Source organism: Melanostigma gelatinosum (assembly GCF_949748355.1).
Source record: "Melanostigma gelatinosum genome assembly, chromosome: 14".
In the NCBI taxonomy this organism is placed as follows: Eukaryota; Metazoa; Chordata; class Actinopteri; order Perciformes; family Zoarcidae; genus Melanostigma; species Melanostigma gelatinosum.
The window spans coordinates 11,796,682-11,820,812 of record NC_136647.1 but is presented as its reverse complement, the minus strand read 5'-3'; the positions used below and the strand labels follow the sequence as shown (position 1 = coordinate 11,820,812).

Here is a 24,131-nt window from a genome sequence, read left to right as displayed (position 1 = left end):
ATTTTGACATATATGACAGTTGCTTAGTCAAAACTTGGTAATATATATATTTAGCAGTAGACATACCAATAGCCTCATGATATATTATTACGTTCAGCAACATTTATGATCAAACGAAGTGGTTGCATGCAATTTTCCACATTACGTTCAACCACCATGAAACGTGCTGTTCATGGACATGTCTGTGTTGTGCAGATAATTATTGTTCCTTGTCTGGCTTTGCAGGGGACAACATCGGATGGGCCGACTTAATTGGCAAAACACTACAAGATGCCAATGATGTGGACAAGTACTTCCTGAATGAGTGCTGTAAGTGTGCGTATGTGTGTGCGTTTGTGTATTGTATTTACTTTTAGCATGTGTGTGTGTACAGTATATTTATGTGTTCAGACATTAATGAGATGAGGATCATTATGAGAGAATCCTCGTTAATTGAATCACTGTTGGGTGCTGGGAAATTGTGACGGGCATTTTGAAGTTGTTCGATAATGGATAATAATCATGAATTGTAACCTTAATAGCCACCAAAGGATTCATGTTGTGTCCCAAAGGACGACTTCTATCAATTGTTATTGTTCTGTAATAAGCCTCATTAGTTAGAATTCATGAGTGTGTGTGTGTGTGTGTGTGTGTGTGTGTATAGTCTTGCAGGAGTATCCACAGATTTGTGACTGCTTACAGACAGATGTGAAGTGTGTGAAGGCCAACCTGCAGGATGTTCCACTGCTGTCTCCAAATGTTACCTCTCTGTAAGTGTCCTCTGATTGTAATTACTGTGTGTGTGTGTGTGTGTGTGTGTGTGTGTGTGTGTGTGTGTGTGTGTGTGTGTGTGTGTGTGTGTGTGTGTGTGTGTGTGTGTGTGTGTGTGTGTGTGTGTGTGTGTGTGTGTGTGTGTGTGTGTGTGCGTGACTACCAGTTGAAAGTGAGAAGTCTTCACTCCCTCATTCCTTAAAGAAGCTGTTATGGGCTAGAGTAGACGATGCTGTTGTTGCTGTTCTGGGAGATGTAGAGGCTTTGATGGTCAGAACATTAAATCCTGTTCACAAAACACAAATCAAGTTGAAATTACCAAGATCATAACTGTAAGTGGTTCATTAAATGTGGCGATTGAATGTTTTGCTTATAAAGACGGAAAAAAGCCCAAACCAATTGCCAAAGTTTCCTTTGCCCTTTAGACTTTAAAACAAGTATAATTCAGTGATTCTTCCCCAGTACAGTTGCTAAAGAAAGTCAGACACTCTGCTGGTCAGTGTCTCCGCAGCTGCAACACTCAATGGACCTGATTGAGTATCAATTGAGGATTGATACAAAGATACAAAGTGCTTTTGACCTTTTCCATGGCAGACACTTTCTGCATGTTCCAATGTCCAGACTAGCCTTCCAATGTGGTATGCCAGAAAGATATTTAGTCTGTCCCAATACATAGTATTTCAAATGCAGTCTGACAAAAATACCACAATGTTCTACTACATCCGGCCACATTTTGCAGTGTGCAAGCAAGCGCGCTTTTCTGGCTGTTCTGACCCTCAATTCTCTGTGCAGCGGATGTATGAGCAAGAGGGTGCAATGAAAGAAGAAGTATGTGGTTTACACAACTACAACCAGTGAGCCAGCACGGCTCTCCTAAATCTTTAGCTCTCCGATATAGAAAGCCAAATGTCTGCTGTGAAAAATGTCTCTCTTTGTCTGAGCTCTGGTGACCTCAGGCTAACTTTAGTAGCGTAGCAGCTTCCAGTTGTTCTGCTACTCAAACTACCGTATTCATTTCAACTTGCTTCTCTCCTTTCATCAATTAAAATGCAAATTAAAATGCAAAACCTATTTTGGTTGCCAATTTCAGGACTATTTAGAAACTAATTTGGTTTCAGCATTCCTGCTAGTAATCTTATTTCGTTATATAACTTGTTTAATCACTTATTTAGTGTTCTCATTCAATGCATTCATTGTTTCATTTCTCTCTTTTATTTCGTGTGTATAAGTGTGTGCAGTTGAAAGTCCATCTTCCAGCAGCAGCCTCTGGCCACAAGAGAATCCATAATGCATCCGTCAATCATTATCGACACCCACCTGTAGAGTCACAGCGATGGATGAGTGGATCAATTTTGTTTTTGACATGTTCATATACTGCAGCGTCCCCGCATTCATCTCAGTCTCAGCTTCCCTGCCTCTGAAAACTCGTTGTAATTTGAGGCCTGATAGTTTATTGAATAATTCATTCCTTTTACATTTGGTTTCTTAGAAAGGAGCCAAACATCCTGTTCTCTCTGCACTGACCAATCAGCCTGTACTGCCAGAGCTCACGAACAAACTCTCCAGACTTGTTGTGGTCGTCTAGAGTCGACTTTGTAACTGAAAGACAATCACAAGCTGATATTATTGAGTTTTGTTCTTTCTTCCTGCCCTTTGTATGATATTTCAGTTTTGTTTCTAAGATGTTGCTGTTGTTCACATTTGCTTGTTCTCATTAATATGCCTCTCAAAGCTTAATAATGAGAACCTATTCCCTCAAAGGGATATCTCCTCAGTTTAGTTAACATTTATATGTTTGTTGCTTAATCGTATTCCCGTAGATACCCTATTTTCTGTTATCCTATTTTCTGTTTCTATATTCTGATATTTAATTTGTCATACTCTGTTATTCTGTTGTATATATTGTGCATTTTTTAATACTTAATATTTTGGTTACTCTGTTACTTTGCTTTTTGGTGTGTCTTGCTGCTGTAACATATCTATCTATCTATCTATCTATCTATCTATCTATCTATCTATCTATCTATCTATCTATCTATCTATCTATCTATCTATCTATCTATCTATCTATCTATCTATCTATCTATCTATCTATCTATCTATCTATCTATCTATCTATCTATCTATCTATCTATCTATCTTATCATGATGTAAAGGTTACAAGGTTGTAAACCATCCTAAATATATCTGTAGTATATTAACCGCGTGTGTGTGTGTGTGTGTGTGTGTGTGTGTGTGTGTGTGTGTGTGTGTGTGTGTGTGTGTGTGCGCTCTGCCACTTTTATGTCCCTGTTCTTGTATTAACCTTTTCAAGTCTTTACTCCAACTAAAGTCGCTTCTATTATGTGGGAATGTGATGCCAGCTCTTTAAAAGCAATTGATAAAATGGCAGCAGTTGTGTTTTTTATGTCCCAACAAGGTTTTTTATGATTTAAATCCGAGTGCTTCAGACACCTGCCTGTCTCTATCAGAGTGTATCGGCACTCTGTTTGTGTGAATCAGGCGTTGTGTTTTTCTAACTGCGGCATGTCATGGCTTTTGTTACAGGTCGCTGAGGAGCAATGAGATCCGAGTGTTGTCTGATTTTGTTTTCTCAGAATACTCTTCCCTCGAGAAACTGTGAGTCATTTCTTACGCTGCTTTCCACATCCTCGCGATAGATACTTTTGATTGGTTTACTCGTTATTTATGTTTCTGCATTTGGTGTGGAAACATAGTACATGTGGCTACATCCTCAGAATGTGTTAGAGGAGACTTTATGGTATAGGTGTCAATAAAACGTTCCCACAACAGAAAATAAAACATGAATGAATGATTCGTTGACGAGTTGACAGTACTAATGCTTTGCGCAAGACATGATTTCACTGCGCCACAGTAAATCTCTTTCCGACATTTGTACTTTTTGAAAAATAATTTGTGGTCATGCTGTTGTTGTAAAAGTTACGGCATGTCTCTGCAGACTGAACCAGGCAAGCTGGTGCCATTATATTAAATAAATGACATCATATTGCATTGACAATAGTATGTGAGACAAAGCCTTAATAATGTAATGCTGTTAACTGATGACGAGGCAACCAGAGGGTCCGTTACATCTCTCTGGGGTCTCCAAGTTTTATCGAGTGGTTGCTCAAATAATCATTTTAAGATGATACATAAACGCACATTGTGATTGTTACATAAGCTGTATGAGAGCCAAATGAGCGCTTTGCTGATGCAGTTTTTATTCCCTCTGAATCATCTCTGGTGCTGTGTGAGTTGCATCATGTTACTTTTGAAAACACAGGAAGACGGGCCTCACAAATCAACATGACAAATACTTAAGTAAGCGCAGGCCACCTGCAAAGCAAGACCCTCACCCACACATAAAGACATTTAACGTAATAGTTATTGACCAGAACTACACACCAAAGCCTCAGAAATCAAGTTGAGTTAATACCTCTGACAAAAAAACAACTTTACCAGACTGTGACTTCACACTACAAACAATCATCCTCCGATCCTGGTACCATAAGAGGCAGATACAGAGTGTCTAATCAGTTTAAGACGTTGGTGAGGAAGTTATTGTTGGTGAAGAACTAAAGTCTTGTTGGGAATTTGGAATAGTATCCTTAATTACTGATGAATACTGAAAAGGTGCAATGATGGACGAAAGACATTTGACGTTCTTATACCGTCAGGCTGAATACAATTCGATTTAATTTCCTATATGATGCAATACACTCGCAAACTGGCATTGTTGTTCGTCAAGATCCATAACAAGATAGCGCGATGCACAACATAGGTTACCAAGAAATGATGTAATTTATTTGTTTAGTTCTGAGACTCAAATGGCAAACCGTAGATAGACTAACCAATTGTAATGGTTAGCAGGCAAGCACACAACATTTCCACCAGTCCAGTACCTCTATATCTGAGCTTTTTGTCCTCCTGTCCTGTATTACCAAAATTAATAATGACTTATAATTATAGTTTTCATCAAGCTGCTCTCGCCTGCAGAATCTAATTAGTAGGGAACGCACACCTTCACAAACATGTTCACGGACCAAAGGTCAGTAGTTGCTGGCTTGTTATTGGTGTGTTTTTAAGGGTCATAATTTGCATCTGAGTAAATGACTGTCCCCTGCACTCGACTGTCCCCTGAGTTGATGTGGAGAATATGCCGATGAGAGTATTATCCTGTCATTCTTACTGAAGTGTAAAAAGAGAAATGGATGATAGTGCAGCAGAGGATAATGATGATTTTACTCTAATCTCGTTTACATTCTAATGAAGTCAATGTGAGTGTGAATGGTGATTATGTGCATGAGAGAGATGAACAGTCAGAGCTGTAGGGTTTCTGATGATTTGTTTGTCTCTCTGTTCCCAGGTTTCTACAAAACAACAGCCTCCAGTTCATATCCAAACATGCTTTCAGCGGCCTGCACAGTTTAAAGAAGTTGTAAGTACCCTCCTCACTTCATTAATGGCGGTAATCTCTCCTGAAATATCGACATGGATTTTATTGTCCTTCCAGTTCACATTTTATCCCTTATCTTTACATTTGTCTTTGATGAGCGCATCTCTTACATCAGGTATCAAATGAAGAACTAAAGGGCAGGAAATAGTAAATTGATTTGTTTTGTTTGTTGTATTCATCAACTCAATTTGCCTAAAATAAAGGTTGGAATTCAAGGATTTCAACAGAGCGATTAAAAAGTGAAAAATGTATGAAACCCTGAACTCGAGGCAAGAATAGTTATCAACGTTTAAACTCTTTCAAACACTTTAAATTCATGGGGTGAACATCTTCCACTGAGCAGTTCTTCATTCAGACGATATAGAAAAAGGCTCCTGTGACACTGCAAATGTGAGACGGCACAGATTTACTCAAAACGTATATTAAGGTCAGAAAGCAGAGCTGTCACTGAAGTTTTACAGGTTTTATGTTGCAATCTGTAACTGTGTTCTAGAGTTGGACATATTTTTGAATTATCAATTTGTCTCCTGGTTATTTGTTTACACAACTTGTTTTATCTCACCGAAACCCAAAGATATTCAGTTTGCTATGAAGTATGACAAAGACGAGCAGCAAATCCTCACATTTGACGAACTGAAACTAGAGAACACTATTTTTGCGTGACATATTACATTATATTTGAGATATAATCTGCTTCTCACCTCACTCTGTCGCTCAGGTTTCTCAACGAAAACTTGATATCTTCTCTTAGTCCTGGTGTGTTCAGGGATCTCCATCAGTTAGTGTGGCTGTGAGTAATAAACACACACACACACACACACACACACACGCACCTACACATGAGGAAGTTATGATGTTGTGAACTCCGCTGTGGTTTTATATTAGCTTATTTGGAGGCAGGTTTTATTTTATGTGGCAGTCTTTATGTGTCTGTATGGGGTATGAGTTATTCTATTCTATCTATTCTATTCTACTCATGCTCTGTTTTGTGTTGCATTTTATCAAAGTGGATAGACCCACACATGGGTATCCTTGTAGGCATCTGGAATTTAGTTTCAGATTTGATTTAGTGGTTTAGGGTCCTGAAAGCAAATCTTCTCTACGTGCTTGAAATCATCTGGGTTGCAGTATTGAGAGCTGGGAGAGTTGAATTTATTTTTGGGAGCTGGGAGAGTAGTTTTTTGTTTTGTTTTTGTTCTTCTTTTGAAAACAATAAATAACAATGTTTCTTTGTGCCAGGATGTTGGATCACAACCCGCTAAGCAGCTTGTCCCAGGACACTTTCATCGGGCTCCAGTCTCTCATGTACCTGTGAGTTGCATGGTTTTCTCTTGTGTTTTATTGTTGATTGATTTCTAACATCAAAGTGATTCCAACATTTGCATCTGAGATGAGAAATGCATTGGATATCAGTTGTGCATATACATGTTTGTATGTACAGTACCTAAAACCAACGCCTACTCTTTGAGAGTAATTGTTAAGCTGAATAACTTAATATGGGGAATTATAATTTTATTCAGACCACAAAGATGCATGCCTATTAAATGCCTGTGGAGCTCATTTTCCGCCAGAGGAGATCAGGAGGGTGTCAAAGTGTTAATCTTTCCTGGCAATTTTATATGTGTGGGATAAGATTAAAATGTAGACTGGCTGTTAAATTCCAAGGTTTTATTTGGACGGCAATCCAAACAGGCAAACAAATCCGAAGAGCTGCAGGCAATTCAATCAAAAGGCAGAGGTTCAAACAGGCAGGTGGTAATAATATTCAGCAGCCAAGTTACAGGTAACAGACATCAGGAAACACAGACAAGAAGCGCACGGCAATTAAAATGAATTGTCAGAGACAATATCTCCTTTACTTTCATAAAGGATGGTCCAGTGCTAAAGGAGATAAAAAAGGAAGCAATAAAGCATCCTCGTCAACGTGCCTCGATACTTCTGAGTGATTTCACTCTGTGAGAAACCTTACCAAGCAAAAAAAACGACCATGTGACCGCAGCCCAGATGCGTATGTGGGCGGGTAAGTCAGGTGAGCAGGACTGGCAAGATAGTGTCCATCTAGGACAGAGAGCTATCCTTGCAGTCCCTTTTCTGTCTCTGTCTTCACCTTTTTTTCTCTTATCTCTCATTGTCACAAATTCCCTCAGTCCATCCAGTCTCTGCTTCACTGACTTGGCTTGGATCAGCAGACGGTATTGTTCCGTACGATAGCGAGGACACAATATTGTTACCCCAGTCTTTGTTCACTGATGCTGTCCTCCGCTTCACACCTGTCAACCCACAGTTCATCTTTGCACTTGACTCAATATCTCACTGTTTGCTTTTCTATCCACAACAGGTATCCACTTCAATAAATGTCCTTTTGATGTTCATGGCCGAAAGATAAAAGCCTTTTATGAATGCTATCTGTCTGCCTCTTCAAAGAGCGTTTGTACCTTTCGAGTCTGACCACATGTCCCTCTTTTGGTTTCTCCATGCATCTGTGGAATCCCTTGTCCCTAGTCTCTGCCTAGTCTCTGGTTTTAAATGGCAGGGCTGATGAGCAAAACAACAAAGAGACTACAATGTCCTCGTGACCAGGGGAAAAGCTGTTACTGGGAAACATGAGGGAAAGTGAGAAGCATAGCAATGGTGGAAGATATTTGAATGTAGTTTTTGAATGCCGCCGAAGCAAAAACCCAGGTGTGAGAGGACTCCGATGAGACAATTGAGAAAGACTTTCGGTTGGCCTCAAGGAAGTTCTGGCAAACTGTTAGACGACTCAGAAAGGGAAGGCGGGGCTTGGCTCAGGCTGTGTTCAGCCGGGGAGAACTGTGGAGTTGGATTGAGGATATTGTCGAGCGGGGGGGGGAAGCACTTTGAGGAACTCCTGAACCCAACCGACATGTTCTCCCTGAGGAGGCGGAGTTTGAAGACTTATAGCCCTGCAGAGGTCGCTAAGTTAGTCAAAAGCTCCCCGGTAGCAAAGCGCCAGGGGTGGATGAGATTCGCACTGAGATGCTGAAGGCACTGCCCCAAGCAAGGAAGCACAAGTGTGTGAAGTAGGAGCTGAGCCGAAAGGCAAAGCTCTCGATTTACCAGTCCATCTTTGTTCCGACCCTCACCTGTGGTCATGAGCTTTGGGTAGTTACCGAAAGTATGAGATTGTGGCTACAAGCAGCCAAAATTAGCTTCCTTCTTAGGGTGGCTGGGTTTAGCCTTAGAGATGGGATGAGGACTTCAGACATACGGAGGGAGCTCCGAGTAACGTCGCTGCTCCTTTGCGTGGTAAAGGGGCCCGTCTGTGGTGGTTCAGGCATCTCATCAGAAAGAAAACTCAAAAGTTCAGTGAACGTTTGGATTTTGCAGTAATAGTCACTCAACTAGTCTGTATGATGTTAATGAAATTAGCTTAAGTATGCACCACTGATGTGTTGCCCTGTTGTTGCAGGACAATGGTTCAATATCAGTGATTTATTTATTTATATTTGCAGCGTTTGAAGTTACCCGGAGTAGACATCAGTGCAAGATGTTTATTTAGCAAAGGTCAGCCACACAAAGGTTTTGTTTCTAGCCGTGCATCACCTCCGCTCTCCAGCGGTGGGAATAACATGTTTTCCTTCTCATCTCCAGATCCATGGTGGGCACCTCACTGCAGCAGCTTCCACACCCGAGCTTCTGTCAACACATGCCTGCCCTGGACTGGCTGTGAGTCTGCTGTGACAGTGTACTTGTGTCTGTGATTCAGTAGATATCTGCGCTCCAAAGAATTGACCGGACAGACCGATGTTTGTGCTTGTGTGCATACGTAAACACAGATGGTAGACAGAGATTACAGGAGGGTTAAGTTCCCCATTTCCTTTTCTGCTATCAGGGATCTTGAGGGAAACCAGATTCAAACTCTCGACTACTCTATCTTGAAGACCTGCAGGAGGCTTGAAGTTCTGTGAGTATGCCACTTCACTTTTGAACGTAGTAAAAGTCTAAAATGATGAAAACACACTCCTTTTTTTGGAGCGTAGAGTCATCTGCGTGTTTCCATTCCGTTTAGGGAGCTTTTGAAGTTTCCCAAAACATAAACTCCAAATTAGGTGCATCCCCATCTGTTCACTGACAGACATGAATAGCTGTCCTGATTGTAGCTACATCAGAAATCCACGCTACACCAGACATTTATCCAGCAATTGTGTTTTAGCTATCAATGATTTCATATTGTTTCTACGCACAAAACGTCGTCAATTGCGCATGAATGCGTTTTATGTTAAAAATCTTCCAATTACGTTCCGCCTCATTCAACACAACATCCTTTACTCCTCTGTATGGTTGCACGACAATCAAAGTTAAATATATCTCAAAGTAGTATCAACTTTTCAATAAAGGTTTGAGTTTTAATTTAAATTCAGGTAATTAGTTGAAAAGCGAAGAAATGTCAGACTTTACTTATAAAACGTTCTTACTTTCAACAACTCTTCTTTAACATGCAGTTTGGTCAGCTGGATCTTCTGTGTGTTACTATCAATTGGAGTAATAATGATCAAGTCAAACCAATTGCATTTGAACTGTGAATTCTTATTTTCAGTTTGTTTTTCCTCTCTCGCGATGCAGAAACTCCAGTTTTTGTTTTGTTTGTCGGGCAGAGCTGTTTGAGTCAGCAGCGACTGTTAACAGATGGTGCATTGGGATAGTTGGGGGCCCGATGTCCAGACACTGCAACAACTGAGATTGAAAAAACAATTTGCACACAGTTTCTGACAGCAGCTCTGTCTTCTTCAGATTACTGATGGACAACCAGATCAGGAGAATTCATGAAAACACGTTCCAGTCTCTGTGGAGACTGACTGAGCTGTGAGTACCAGCCAATGTGTTTGTATCTCTCCGGTAATGTTGACAGTAAATAATAATAAGAGCTTTCTTTAAGCAGTTGTTGGGAATTGAAATGTATTTTTGAGACCCTTTGAATGCTCTGGTGAGTTTCTTATGGCTGATAGATTTCTTCTTCTTTTTTCTCAAATGTAATTCATTTCCCATCAGCAGATATTCATCAGCTGTACACATTTCTTTCAATAGAAATCATGAAAAAAAATACAACATCACAGAATTGCATAAAATGCAAACCCAATACATGGTTTAAATTGGAAAGACACCTAAAAATACATTTTACAGCAATGGCAGGAATTCACATGAAGGTCTATAAAAACTGGGTCCGGGTGTTATTAAGGTCGTGGATGGAGATTCAATGAATCAGTGCAGGAAACCACGTAGTTTTGTTCTGCTGAGATTTATTCTCGAGATGTTTGATTAATCCTTGCGAAACAATGTTTTGGAAAGAAATGCTGAAATAATTTCCATTGGTTAGTATTCATTCATTTGATCCTCTGCTGCTGGTTATTCAAATTGTTTTTTTTTAACTTTGGTTAATTTCCTGTAAACATGAATTATCTATTCTTTGGTTAATTTTTCCACAATCAATGTTTGGAAATGAATGAGTAAACAATGAATATAAGTATGTCTGCATGTTTCCCATTTTGCATTTTCTTTTTTCTTGAATATTTTTCTGTTTTTCACTGTATCTAGAAATCTGTCCAGCAACAGGATAAGGGAGTTGCCAAAAAACACCTTTAAGAGCATCTCCAAGTCCCTCCTTAAACTGTGAGTCCCTCATCGTCTGGAGAGGTTTGCGTAATTGTGTGAGGATTATAGAGGGGGATTATTGCATATTAAATGTAACAACACTTCGGATCTCTAGATTCAAGGTTGGATTCAGAGAACACGTTTTCATCTTACTGTTAATGCCTCCCACAGGGAAGAAACTCAGGAAATTAAAGTACAAATAAAGTTTTAGTCTTGTGGTGGACTTTGCTGTCAGAGATGTTTTTGTGGTGCCATGAACAGAAATCCCAAACATAGAGCAGATGTGCATCTTGTAGTTCAAAACACTACTAGGGACAACAAAGTGGATGAATGGGCTGTCTGTGATGGACATGTCAACCTCCTATACATGTTTTGGGCCAGAAATGTGTCAAAAACAACTTTGATTAGCTGCTTTCTACTTTGTATCATCGCCATGGATTCTACATTTTAATATTAATCGACTTGTTTCACATCACGTCACATTGTTGACTTGTTGTCTGCAGGAAAAAGCTCAAGTGTAAGCCTTACCAGTTAGCCAGCATGTTCACCAGGACCTGGGAAATGGCACACCTGCAGCCGTCGTTAATGTTATTACACACCACGCCCTCGGGAACATCAGCAGGCAGTGCAGAAATGTTATCGATGCCAAAGTCAAAATTGCTCGTTCCATCACGCGTTCTTCCCCGTGGCGCAGCAGCAGCGTTTTTACACTGCGCTACATCAAAACAACGTGGAGAGCATTTAGACGAGCCGACACACAGCGCGCTGCGGGGGAAGGGGGACGAGAAAGAGGTTGCTGTGATTTATCGGTTCAATGTTCACGTCTTTTTTTTTATACGTTTTGAAACATTTTTTCAACGTTTTCTGAATCGTTTGATCAACAGAATATGTTTTTCACAAGGCAAACATTTCCAGAAGAATCAAATGTTCAGATGAAGGTTGTGATATGTGTACATATTAAAATTATTATTCAACTATAGCAGATTTTGTCTTGAAGCTTTTTGGGCTTTATCTACAGTTAATAATGATCCGAAATTATGTAAAACGCAGTGGCGGGCCGTGCATTTTATACCTGGGCCTTCAGTGCTGTCCTACAGTTGAACCACCTCCTAATAACCTCATTATGACGTTATAGGTGTGAAAAGAATGGAAGTACTTGGTATTTTCTTTGTAGGTTAATATACAGTACATAAATGCATTCTGTATGCAGTGTGGAGCAGGATTGCCTGTTATACTCGCAAAAGACCTTACATATTACCCAGCAGCCTTTACTGACTTCATTACAATCTGTTTCTTGTTTCAGAGATATTTCCCACAATCCCCTTCTCCGGATTCACCCCAGCCACTTCAGTCACCTGACGCATCTTCAGTCTCTGTGAGCACACACAGACACACCCACACACACACAAACAAACAAACACACACGCAAACGTTTTTGCTGCTTTCTGTTCAGTGCTGAGACATGCTCTGTTTTGTTGTAGGGCGCTGGAAGGGATAGAGATCCCAGATGTTCAGACTAAGATGTTCCTGCCGATGAAGAATCTCTCCCACATGTGCGTACCATCTTACACAAATATCACAATCCTAACATGTGTTTTGTCACCGCCAAAAAACTCAACATGATGAATCTCAATCTTTTTTTTCCCCCTTCATGTTTCACTGCTTGTCTCTCTCTCTCTCTCTCTCTCTCTCTCTCTCTCTCTCTCTCTCTCTCTCTCTCTCTCTCTCACTCACTCGTTTCTTCTGCTGCCACCCTCTATTTTTCTTCGCGCCGTCTCTCTGCCAGCTACTTTAAGACGTTCCAGTACTGCTCCAATGCGCCTCATGTCAGGTCCTGTAAGCCCAACACGGATGGCATCTCTTCCTTTGAGGACCTGCTGGCTAACATGGTGCTGCGGGTGTCTGTCTGGGTCATGGCCTTCATTACCTGCTTCGGTAACCTCTTTGTCATCGGCATGAGGTCTCTGATACGAGCAGAGAACAACCTGCATGCTGCCTGCATCAAGGTCCTCTGCTGTGAGTAACCACACCATTGTCCATTCAGGTATACTATATGCAAATACAGAAATAGAAATGTAGCATACGGCTGTGCATGTAAGGGTGGAGGTCAACTTTATCCTAACAGTGGTAAAAAAGTCAACAGTAAAAAGTGATGGAGTTAAGTAGCCTGGAGCCATAATCGCAGGTCAAACTCTTAATCAGGTCTGAAGCCAAATACTTTAATATTTAAGGGAAAGCTGTTCGAGAGGCATGAACTCGGTGGACTTCAGCCTGAAGTAGCTAAAACAGTAGCAGGGATCTAATGGAGTTTATACGGGAATACAAGTCCTGTTATCCGGCCTTGGTGCAAGATTATCCACATTGTATGTCATTAAAAACATTGCCTAGCAAGTTCTTGGCATTACTGTAATATTGCAATAATCCGGCCTGGAAAAAGGGGAATAGGTGACTTGAGGATATCTAGCCTGACTTTGTAAGCAGTAGTCAAAACTGCTGCACAAATGATTTGTCACACAGGCCGCAGAGTGAGCTAGTCATAGTGCAGTGAGTCAAGGCAAACCAATCAGCTGCTTCTCGGGCAAGATTTAGGAGGTAATAATGTCTGTCGAACATCCTTAATCAACACATTGCATTCAATTCTACATGTGATCAAGATTCTGTGAAATCTTGTCTGTCAAATCTCAGAGAAGACAATTTCCACGAAATAGGAGCCTTTGTGAGGCAGTACTTTGTGAGGCAGTATTATCCTTAATAGGTTCTTTGAGATGAAGGCAGTGATCTTGATCTTCATAGTTACGGCTTCCATTTTTTTTCTGCGTCTTGTTATCCAGAGACATCTATTGTCACAGTGAACTCTCTTACTTTTATAGAGAAGTGTAAAATGAACTGCAGAGGGGAAGGTGTGGGTTAGCTGTTTTATACATACAGCTAACCCACACCTCACCTACAGCATCATAAATATTTGAAAAAGCCTGGAGCAACGCACCTTATAATCAAGATTGAGGGAGGTAACGTCTAACAAAACACAGAAGGATCTTACAGTAAATGCCAATATCTTCAGGCTTGCTTATGTCTGTCCACTGCTGTACAAGGACCATAAGTAATGTCAATTTCAGTTTCATTTTTTCAAGTTTTCATTTTCGGTTTTGTATTCTCAGTCAGTTTTACTTGTATAACCCCCATCACTCTGACTCTCCCTCTCTTTGCTGAAAAAAAGGACATGACATGTTTTTTCATGTCATCCCTATTTCCTTAAATCCTTATTTTCATCCACGTTGTGTTTAAAAAGCGGCTGAAGCATTGAGTCACAATGTTAATGAACCCATAACGCACCTCATGAGTGAGTGATTACACTCGCCTGCCCCGGAGGGTAGAAATTATGTATTTTGGTGAGAAACGTTGGGTCTGCAGTGCCAGCAGCTGACAGATGGACTCCTCTGACAAACCCACGCAGAGCACCTCTGTAAATGGACTTTTGTCATCATCTCCTATCGTTCAGGTGCAGACTGCCTCATGGGTGTGTACCTGTTCTTCATTGGAGTGTTTGATATGAAATTCCGCGGGCAGTACAATCGTAACGCCCTGCTCTGGATGGAGAGCGTCGAGTGTCGGACCATTGGATTCCTGGCCATGCTCTCCTCAGAGGTAACTTGTTATGGATACACACTCGCTAGTCTGCTGTGTGAAGGTGAACCTGTAGCGTTTAAGTACTCAAGCTCAAGGCCTCTTTTTGGAATCGATCACCTTTTTAGTCGGCCTTGTCTCGGTCTTGGTCTTGACTTGGTCTCAATCACTGAAAGTCTCTGCCTCAAGAAACTCTTGGTCGAGACTTGGTTGACTACAACACTGCCTGTGACATGTATTCACCGCAATACATATCCAAGAAATATATACATATATATATATATATATATATATATATACAGTATCTATATTCTCTTCAAGCTGTCGATTGCACTTACTTACTCTTCTTCTGCTGATGCTGCTGCTTTTTCACTGATCCCATATCAGCCACTGCTGTTGCTGCTACTGCAGTTTATCAGCATCCAGTATGTAGACTCTCATTATAGTTTTTCCGAGGGACAATTTGATTTAGTGAAACCAATGGTAGGAATGTGGATCACGTGATTGCAAATTGTTTCTGTGGAAGGACTTTAAGGACACACAGTGTTTTGGTAAGAAACACCGAAACAAGGCACCTTTTAATGTGGATTGTTCACATGTGGTTGATATCTGATTGGATCGGTGCACCCTTAACTGACTTCTGATGTTGTGCAGAGTGTTGAAGATATTTGTGAACAGAAAACAGTGGACTACTTCACTGTCAAAACATGATTCTGCTGAGCAGGGCTAATGAACCGTACCAATGGTTTCGCATTGTAAATCATGGAAACGACACATAACTGCTAAATCAGATTGGAATTCACAAGTAAAGTTGTTGGGAAATGAAAGCACATGGTCAGTAAACAAACATGAAGGTTGTTTATAGGGTAAGATTTATTTTGCATTGAAGAAATTGCTTTCAGTAGCTGACTCTCAAGGCTCAATTGGCTTTAACAAAAGCACTTGAATGCACAAACAGAGTTTTCAATAAGCCGTTGCTCAAAGCTGCATCAGCACACATGTGTGACATCAATAAAGCAGATTTATGTTGTTAATTAAGTTATTAATGTTAATCTGAAGCATATTTTCTATACTTAAATATTTTATTAAGGGTTTTTTTTGTTGCAAAGAAAAACAAATCCCAAACAAGTAAGAAATAATACTATTAATCCATGCACCTGGCAAAAAGGCCAGGAGGAAATACATTTGAACAAATAGTTAAATTAAACAAAAACAAAATACATCAAAACAACCATTGCAGCATGCCAACAACATTGTCCGTCACTCGTGTCGACCATAATTTCAGGATCAGATATCAAAATGATGTATTGGAAGAGTTCTATACACAGCAATATTTATGTTAAGATCTAGATTTGCACAGATGAAGTAGCATCCTGTTTGAAGAGAGAACCTGTCTTCTTAAAAGATAACGAGCTTCAACAATGAACAGAGTCAAAAAAAACCCTGTGTGAGGTTCGGGAGGGCAAGTCACCAGCCAAATTCTTGTTCTGACAAATATTTGGTCCATTTTGTCCATCTTGCTATGTATGTGTCTTTCCTTAATCTCAGTAGGAAAGTCAGTCTTTCCACATCGTGAATTTCTTTCATGATTTCAATCCAATTTTCGACTGAAGGTGGGTCGGTTTGTAGCCACTTACGAGTAATTGCTTTTTTTGCTGCTCCCGTTAATATTTTCAGGAGGTATCTGTCATTTCCTGTAATTCATTCTGGTAGATCACCCAAATAAAGTGACTTGCATGTGAATAAGATCTGCTGCCCAAGAATATGCTGCATAATTGTCCGAGCGTTTTGCCAGAATGTTTGTATCTTGGAGCAGCACCAGAAGATATGGTGGTGGTTTGCACAACCCTCCCCACAATTTCTCCAGCATGTATGGTTTATTGAGACTAAGTATGTCTTTATTTTAGGGGTAATAAAGAAACAAACAAGGTTCTTCCAGCTAAATTCACGCCAATACATTGAACAGGAAGTAGTGAACACGGTTTCACACACATTCTCCCATTCCTGACTGGATATTTGATCTTCTAGTTCTTTCTCCCATCTCTCCTTGATATATGTTGTGGTAGTTCCTCTGCCCTTTGTGATTGTAAAGTTTTGAAATGACTGATTTGGAGCTGCCAATGTATGCCCGTACTATTCATTTTATTATTTTATTCGGTTCCATAGTTACCTCATGTCTCTTAATTTCTTTTGAAAAGTACTGCCGTAACTGTGAATATCTAAAAATATCTTTTCTAAATTGTATTTTTCCTTCAATATCTGGAAGCTGTGTAATGTGTATTTCTCCATTATTGTACAGAAAGCAGTAATACCTTGTTTGGTCCAGTACCTGAATTTAGAATCTATACAATTTGGTTTAAATTCTGTGTCATATGCAAGCCATCTAAGTTTTCTTAACTGGGTCCATACATTTAGTTGCTTTACAACGTCAAACCAGGTGTGCAGGGTGAATGAGACAATGGGGTTCAGATGGGCGCGATAAGTTAACATTAATTTGTGGTCTGCGATCATTGCTTGTACTGGAATACCTTTGCATTCATTTTCCATCTCCTTCCACTTAGCCTCGTATCCATTATCACATCAAAGAACTATTATTTTTAATTGGGCGGAATGGAAATACTCTCGAAGGTTAGGGAGAGACATACCACCTCCCTCCTTACTGATGCTTAACGTGCTATATTTAACCCTTGGTTTCCTTCCGTTCCAAATGAATCTGGAGATCTGTCTGTCCCAGTCCTGGAATTGTCTGGCTGGGATTTTAACTGTGTAGTGACATAAATAAATACAGTGGTCTAGGTAAAATGGACATCTTTATCATATCAATTCTCGCACTCAAATTCAATAGCGGTGTTGACCAATTACTCAGATCTTCTTTAATTTTTTTGTTTACAATTTCATAGTTTTTTTTATACAGATCACTAGTACAGTGAGTTAACCAAATTCCCGAGGTATTTAATTGCTTTTTGTGACCAGTTAATGGGGATATTTTGCTTTATAAAAGGTGAAGGATTGTAATTAAATGGTAATATTTGAGTTTTTTGCATATTTAATTTGTATCCTGAATATGTACCGAATTTATCAAGGAGTTCCAAAAGGTTGGGAAGGCAGATATCTGGGTCACGGATGTATAGTAATACATCATCAGCGTATAACGCTATCTTATGTTCCTTATTTTTTCATCAGAATCTGAAGCATGTTTCAAGCATTATTTAAGTCAGTCTACATGTTTATGGTATTCTTTGGAAAATGGTCATCACAAATGTTACTGCAAGTGGTTTATGAGTTAAATCCTTTGAGAGTGAAAGTGAATGTTTTCCCTCAGGTGTCTGTTCTCCTCCTGACCTACCTGACTCTGGAGAAGTTCCTGGTCATTGTCTTCCCCTTCAGCAACCTGCGCCCAGGCAAACGTCAAACTGTGGTGAGCGACTTTATAATACTAATACTGAAACAAGGACAGTGTCTTAACATTGCACAGTGTAGTGTGTATAATAATCATTCAACCTCATGGTGTGAAATCATTGGATTTGCCGTCCTGTATTAGCGTCTTTTTTTAAAGTCTGAGCTTTTGTGTTGAGCTATTCATTTTATTTATTTATTTTTCACCATTACTCTGCTGATATACTCGCGCTAAAGCCTTTTGCTGCTGCAGCTCCACCACCCCAGCCTCCTCTTCATGAGAGTATCATGTGTGTTTGTTTTGGGGGATTCTTCGAGGGCTCCCTCAAAGAGCAGAGCATTTTCAGCCTAATGTGACTCTAACCATTTGCTAGTAATGCTCTTTCGTCCTTGATGTAAGTCTGACTGAAATTTGCCTTTTTAATCGTGGTCTTTGAAGTGAAATCCTAACAGCATGTTTGTCGTCCCGCTGCAAGGTGGTGCTGGCCTCTATCTGGCTACTGGGATTCATTATTGCTGCTGTGCCCCTGATGAATGAGGATGTGTTTGGAAACTACTATGGACGTAATGGGGTCTGCTTTCCCCTGCACTCTGACAGGCAAGAAAAACCTACCGCCAAAGGATATTCAACAGGGATATTTCTGGGTAAATTGAAGGAAAACAAACAATATTTTCTCTTTATTGTTCTCATGTAAACTCATTATACCGCGAATGCTGATTTTAGCAATGAATTCAATTACTGGTGGGGTGTTTGGCACAAACCGGTCGTCTTCATTTTGTCAAACCAATAAAACGAATGAAACGTTCTTGCCCCAAAGATGAAAAAAACAATGTCGAGTGATCAAATGCACTAAACACTGCGACAAAATACTGAGCTTCAAATCAAATAAGCCATTCTCTTGCTCATCATGGAGACATGGAAACTAAAACTTTCTATATTGTTATTATCTTATTAATCAATGTTCTCACTGAGGACCAGCGGAAGTCTGGCAACAGTGCTGAATGAATTTCGGGAAACATTTCTCTCCGAAAGGGTGCCAGCAGGTTGTTAAATAACAATCATGTGAATTAATTCATGAGGTGCCATAGTTTGCTGTTTATCGCCACTGGCTTTTCTTTCTGTGTGTGTGTGTGTGTGTGTGTGTGTGTGTGTGTGTGCACATAAAAACCTGGGGGTGATGTATGCAGTGGCGTGGAGAATCTAAGCAGATTTTCTCCATAGACTTGCATTGATCAAGAGGCTTCTGTACCTCAGCGTAAAATTATTTTTCGGTAAACTTCCCATTATGAGCAGATCATACATCATTTGGCCCTACAACTTGTAAAATCCACGAATAATCCAGAGTTATTTTCCTTCCTCCGTTCATGTGAATGAGCCTGAGAACTCTCTACGGGATAGATCGATGCGAAGCGGGGCTTTAGGAAATGCTTGTTCGCTTCCTCGGGGCCCCATAATACAGAAGGTTCCTCTGAATTATATACTTGAAAGTTGAACATTTTTTGCTTCAATAAGCACTTTTCACAGGAATGAACAGGGAGTTGCCTCCGACGCTGTGTCCAGTTCTCGTAATACATCCTGGAAATGTCTCAGATGGTTTCATTTATACAATTACTTGTGCCCCAAAAGGAGTACAATTATCCACTTTACAATTACTGTCGCACAATAAGCTAAGATTAGAACAATTGGCCAAAAACCAATGCAAATGTGAAGCAGATGTTTGTTTTTCTTTCCCTGAAACATAAAATAATCTCACAACCTCTGAGACCTTTAGGTCGGGAACCATAGGACTAAACTATCTAACTGGTATGATGTCATCAAAACTGGCTCGACCTCGACCAGCTACAACATTCAAATGTTGCGCAATCATTGATTCATCAGGATTTAACAATTGAATCGTGTAATGTATCCTAATCTATCAGTGGAAGGGGCTTTGTTTGTGCAGAATGAGTACTACATTTTTATACAAATATTTGTGCTTTTAGTTAAGCAGGATTTTGAATGCAGTACGTTTACTTTGAATGACTTCTACATTAATATATTTGTACTTTTACTGAAGTAAAGGATGTGAATATCCCCCACTGTGCTTCTGTGTGTGAATAGCATGTGCATTTCTTTAGGTCTCAACCTGGTGGCATTCCTGGTGATTGCCCTCGCCTACTCCAGCATGTTCTACTCCATCTATAAAACTGGCATCAATGCCACAGACATGAGGAGCAGACTGCACACAGATGTGGCTGTGGCCAACAGATTTTTCTTCATAGTGTTCTCTGATGCCCTCTGCTGGATTCCCATATTTTTGGTGAAAATCCTCTCGCTATTGGAGGTGGAGATACCTGGTAAGAAATGCTTCTGTGTTGCATTACTTTAACAGCTGCCACACATCAGTGACTGGTGTTTGAAGCCTTTACTTATGGAATAGCCCAGTAAAATACATCCACAGGCACTTACTGCTTTAAAATGTGGATGACTTTGCTCCTGTTTTCCTTCAGGCACCATCTCTAGCTGGATAGTCATCTTCATCCTTCCCATCAACAGCGCCTTGAACCCCATCCTGTACACCTTGACCACCAGCTTCTTCAGAGAGCAGGTGGAAGTCTTACTCTGTCGTTGGCAGAGAAGACACATCTCGAAAAAAGGCCGCAAAAGCCTCACCTCCTCGACCATCTTCATGGAGACGCCGCGGCCTCCTTGTTACCAGCCACCAGCCTATCTTCAGCAGTTGTCACTGAGGCCAGGCAGGGACTTTCCTGCCGCTTTGTAAACTTGTTGGTTAAGGGGTCTCTTGCTGGTTTTATCTTTACACTCCTACAGGGAAGTAGCACTGCTTTAATGAAACTGGCGGAACAAGATTTACAATCACAGGCTCTGACGTGCTCCGCATTTGTTAGAAATTACACTTTATACACGCTGGAACAGCACTTTGTAGTTCAGCGACGATAGGAATAACTAAGAAGATGGATGAGAGGATAAATAGCAGCAGATGCTGTCCATCTCATTACCACCCTGAGGACAATCACGATGGACTTAAAATATCTTAAATCACAGATGTAACACTCATCAGAGGCTGAGCTGAGGAATAGGTTCAACGACAAATGGTTTCAGTCCAAACGAAAACAAGGAAAGAGTCTGGGACTGCATAAACTCAAACATGGTTTATGGAACTATAATGCTGTCATAAAATAAATAAAATTGCAAATCAGCGGTTGTATATATTTTCAATTAATGTCCACAAAAACTAGTACCGGTACATGTTTGAAATTCAAATGCCGAAATCCAGCTCATATTTTTAAAAGCACATGGCATTTTAATATCTTCTATGAAACAATTAAGATTCAAATAAGTAAGACAATTAAAGCTATCCAAAGACTCAATGATATTTATTTTGCTTTCTGCTTCCTCTCTCTGTCTTTTGTTGTTTTCTTATTTCTCTCTGTTAATGTCTCTTGCGCCATCAATTGTTGGCTTTATTGCCAACTTTATTAGCTTCCTTGATTATACAGTATTGCATGCGACATTGTTAAATATATTCCACAGATTATATTTAATTCATGAAACAAATCTGCAAATAAAATGTTAAATAGCACATTCAATTATCATTTGAATCGCAAATCTTGATATTACTAATAACAAAGACATTTCAAATAATTTTACCCTTCGTGCGTGTTTTGACAATGTAAACTGGAATTCTGCATTTGAATTATGTCAAAATGTATTTGCCAATGTGAATTTTATTGAATGAAGGCAGGATTATAATTACATGTACAAGGCACTACAAATATGAGAGAAACCAGGCAATGGGAGAGAAACATGAGCGAGAGAGACTCAACCATCGACAATCAGTGAATGTCGTGCATCAGTTATGTGTAGCAGCAGTGTCCTGGCTCCCCACTGAATGTAAACTGATGCCCATTTTTGCCATATTTTGTATGTGTTTCTGATGTAATGAGTGTTATGTGATTTTTTTTTGTGACATTTTGTGCAATCCATCTGCATGTACAATTCAATTTTAACCGTATGAAGGAAACAACTCATGGGGGCTCCGTAGCACAATAGAATACAAATACAAAGAAAAATAAAATACAGCACACACTGTGCTTTGAATAATTATAAACCTGAACCAATATGCTGCAGCATCCTGATACCATTAAATCATACTTTTATTGTTCAGCCCCCCTGATTGCGTGACTGACATAAACTGGATCAAAACGGTCGGTTAGAGCATGCTATGTAACTCACTAATCCATACATGAGAACTTTGCTCAATTCACATTTGTTGTCATGGGCTTGTGAGACGTCACCTGGACTTAAGTTCATGTCTCTATTTATACTTTTTATACTGATAAACTGTGCAATATACTTTTATTTTTGCTGCCTTTTTACAGTTGCTTTGAGTAAATGAAAATCAGCAACCAGATGATGGTGAAAGAGGAACAAGACGAGGAATGTTATACAGGTGTACATATTTCTATAGTATGCCAAGCAGTGGAACCCACTCTCATGAAATGAGGACTATCATATTATGCTGTGCAGGTTTATATTTGTTGTATACTATTTGGTACAGGAGACTATCTTGTCATGTGTTATGTATTGTGTCTGTTGGAGTGAGGTTGGTGATTTCCTGTTTGTTGGATTCCACACAGAGATCGCCCTTTGACTGGATTAATAAAAATTTAAAAAACTTGAAGTACATTAAAACATTAAAAGCCCCTTTGTGTGAGCAATAAGATATTCATGAATGCTACATGTCACCTAAAAGGAACACCGTGAAAATGGAACAAGCTGACGAATGAAACACCAGCATGCACACACACAATGTTCGAAATAAGATGTGCTGAGCAAGCAGTTCTGTTCTAAAATTATAAAGCTCCATAAATGCAGCCAATAGAGAGCTGAAGCACTGACCCACTTCTTCCTGTCCTTTTCATCTGCAAAGCTTAAACATGATAGCAGAGTTTTCTATTCATATTCCAAACTAAATGTCAAATCTACTGTCATTTCACTCCAGATAAAACTTATTATTTTAATGTCACTCAACACTACATTTCCCATGAGCTATACCGAAACCTCCGATTTATAGTCGGTTAAGAATATGAGTAAATTGTAAGTTTACATTGCTCAATAGATGACTGAAGTATCAAGGAACATCAGCAACTAATTGGTTTGATACATTTGAATACTTTTGAAACATTATATTTAGATTAGATTTACAGTATGAAAACTGTGGAGAAATGTGGAGTTACATTTTTTTTAAATAAGAGTGCTCACCTCATGAAATAAAGTTATTATTTAGATGTGTGACTAAGCCTCTTTATTGATATTTAAAACAAAGAGATGAGCATAAATGCATTCTCAAAGAGAAGCTGACTATTTCCTCTCTACATGTGCTTGTGAAGCTGCCTGTGTGTATCATGCTACAACCTACAGCCTTTTCCTCTTTCTACAGCCCCTCATCTGTTGGTTTGACCGCACCTGCCGCGCTCAGCATCCTTCCGTGGCAGGTGTCCTGCCCTTGGACCATGTTGCGCCCCCTAGCGACACCGTTGACGGACACCGCCGCCTGGCCAATAGGAAACGTCAGTCTCCAGAACCTCGGCATCCAAATGGTTGCTAGGGGCGGGGCCCTTTATCATCACTAGCAATAAGCGCTGTCAGCCAGGGCGGCACGGACGGCTCCCGGAGGAGAGAGAGACGAGACGGATTGATGAAAACAGGCCACTAATAAATCACGTAAACAAAGAGCCAGGGCCAAGGATATGATCCTGTAGTCGCCGAGGTCGACGCAGAGAAAGGTACGGTAGAGTTTAATGTCGCATTAGAGCTGTGTCTGAGTGTTTATGGTGCTGTGTTGACTACAAAGACAATGTCTGGATAAAACATCGATATAACTACCACAGGGGCTTGAACTAGCTCGTTGGCTAACGTCACCGAGTTAGCATAGCTGGTTATAGCTGTCGACACCTATTACAATTTAAACTAAAACGTGACTTATCCTACACGCGCTCCACGTTTCCCTTGGTCGCACTCACACAACGAACAAAGACCGCGTCGCTTCGTGAGGCAGCAACAGTCTTCATGTTGACAGAGACGGTGTGGTTGTAAATACACATGGCGGTTGAAGATAAAAGCTAACATTAGCTGCCAGCTAGTTAGCGTACAACCAACCAGGTCACCATTGCTAGTTGCTATAACGAATACAGTCTGGGGGCTTCAGCACAATATATATATATATATATACCATCTCGTGGGGTAACATAACCTACATGTCTGAGCCTTTGGACCACTCACTGGTGTTTT

General features: G+C 40.1%; 1 protein-coding gene across 1 annotated transcript in view; it reads left to right on the top strand.

Annotated features, from left to right (window-relative positions):
• rxfp2a (relaxin family peptide receptor 2a) overlaps positions 1-20,598 on the top strand; it is a gene marked incomplete at its 3' end in the record, with an annotated part of 29,248 nt that extends 8,650 nt beyond the window's left edge. Inside the window, exons 3-20 of the mRNA XM_079283338.1 lie at positions 226-309; positions 644-749; positions 3,298-3,369; positions 5,117-5,188; positions 5,925-5,996; positions 6,446-6,517; positions 8,819-8,893; positions 9,060-9,131; positions 9,959-10,030; positions 10,760-10,834; positions 12,120-12,191; positions 12,298-12,369; positions 12,603-12,832; positions 14,316-14,461; positions 17,763-17,858; positions 18,313-18,481; positions 19,955-20,173; positions 20,327-20,598. Of these exons, the coding sequence (XP_079139464.1) occupies positions 226-309; positions 644-749; positions 3,298-3,369; positions 5,117-5,188; positions 5,925-5,996; positions 6,446-6,517; positions 8,819-8,893; positions 9,060-9,131; positions 9,959-10,030; positions 10,760-10,834; positions 12,120-12,191; positions 12,298-12,369; positions 12,603-12,832; positions 14,316-14,461; positions 17,763-17,858; positions 18,313-18,481; positions 19,955-20,173; positions 20,327-20,598 (2,048 nt within the window). The remainder of the gene's footprint in view (positions 1-225; positions 310-643; positions 750-3,297; positions 3,370-5,116; positions 5,189-5,924; positions 5,997-6,445; positions 6,518-8,818; positions 8,894-9,059; positions 9,132-9,958; positions 10,031-10,759; positions 10,835-12,119; positions 12,192-12,297; positions 12,370-12,602; positions 12,833-14,315; positions 14,462-17,762; positions 17,859-18,312; positions 18,482-19,954; positions 20,174-20,326) is intronic.
• Between the last annotated feature and the right edge of the window lie 3,533 nt (positions 20,599-24,131).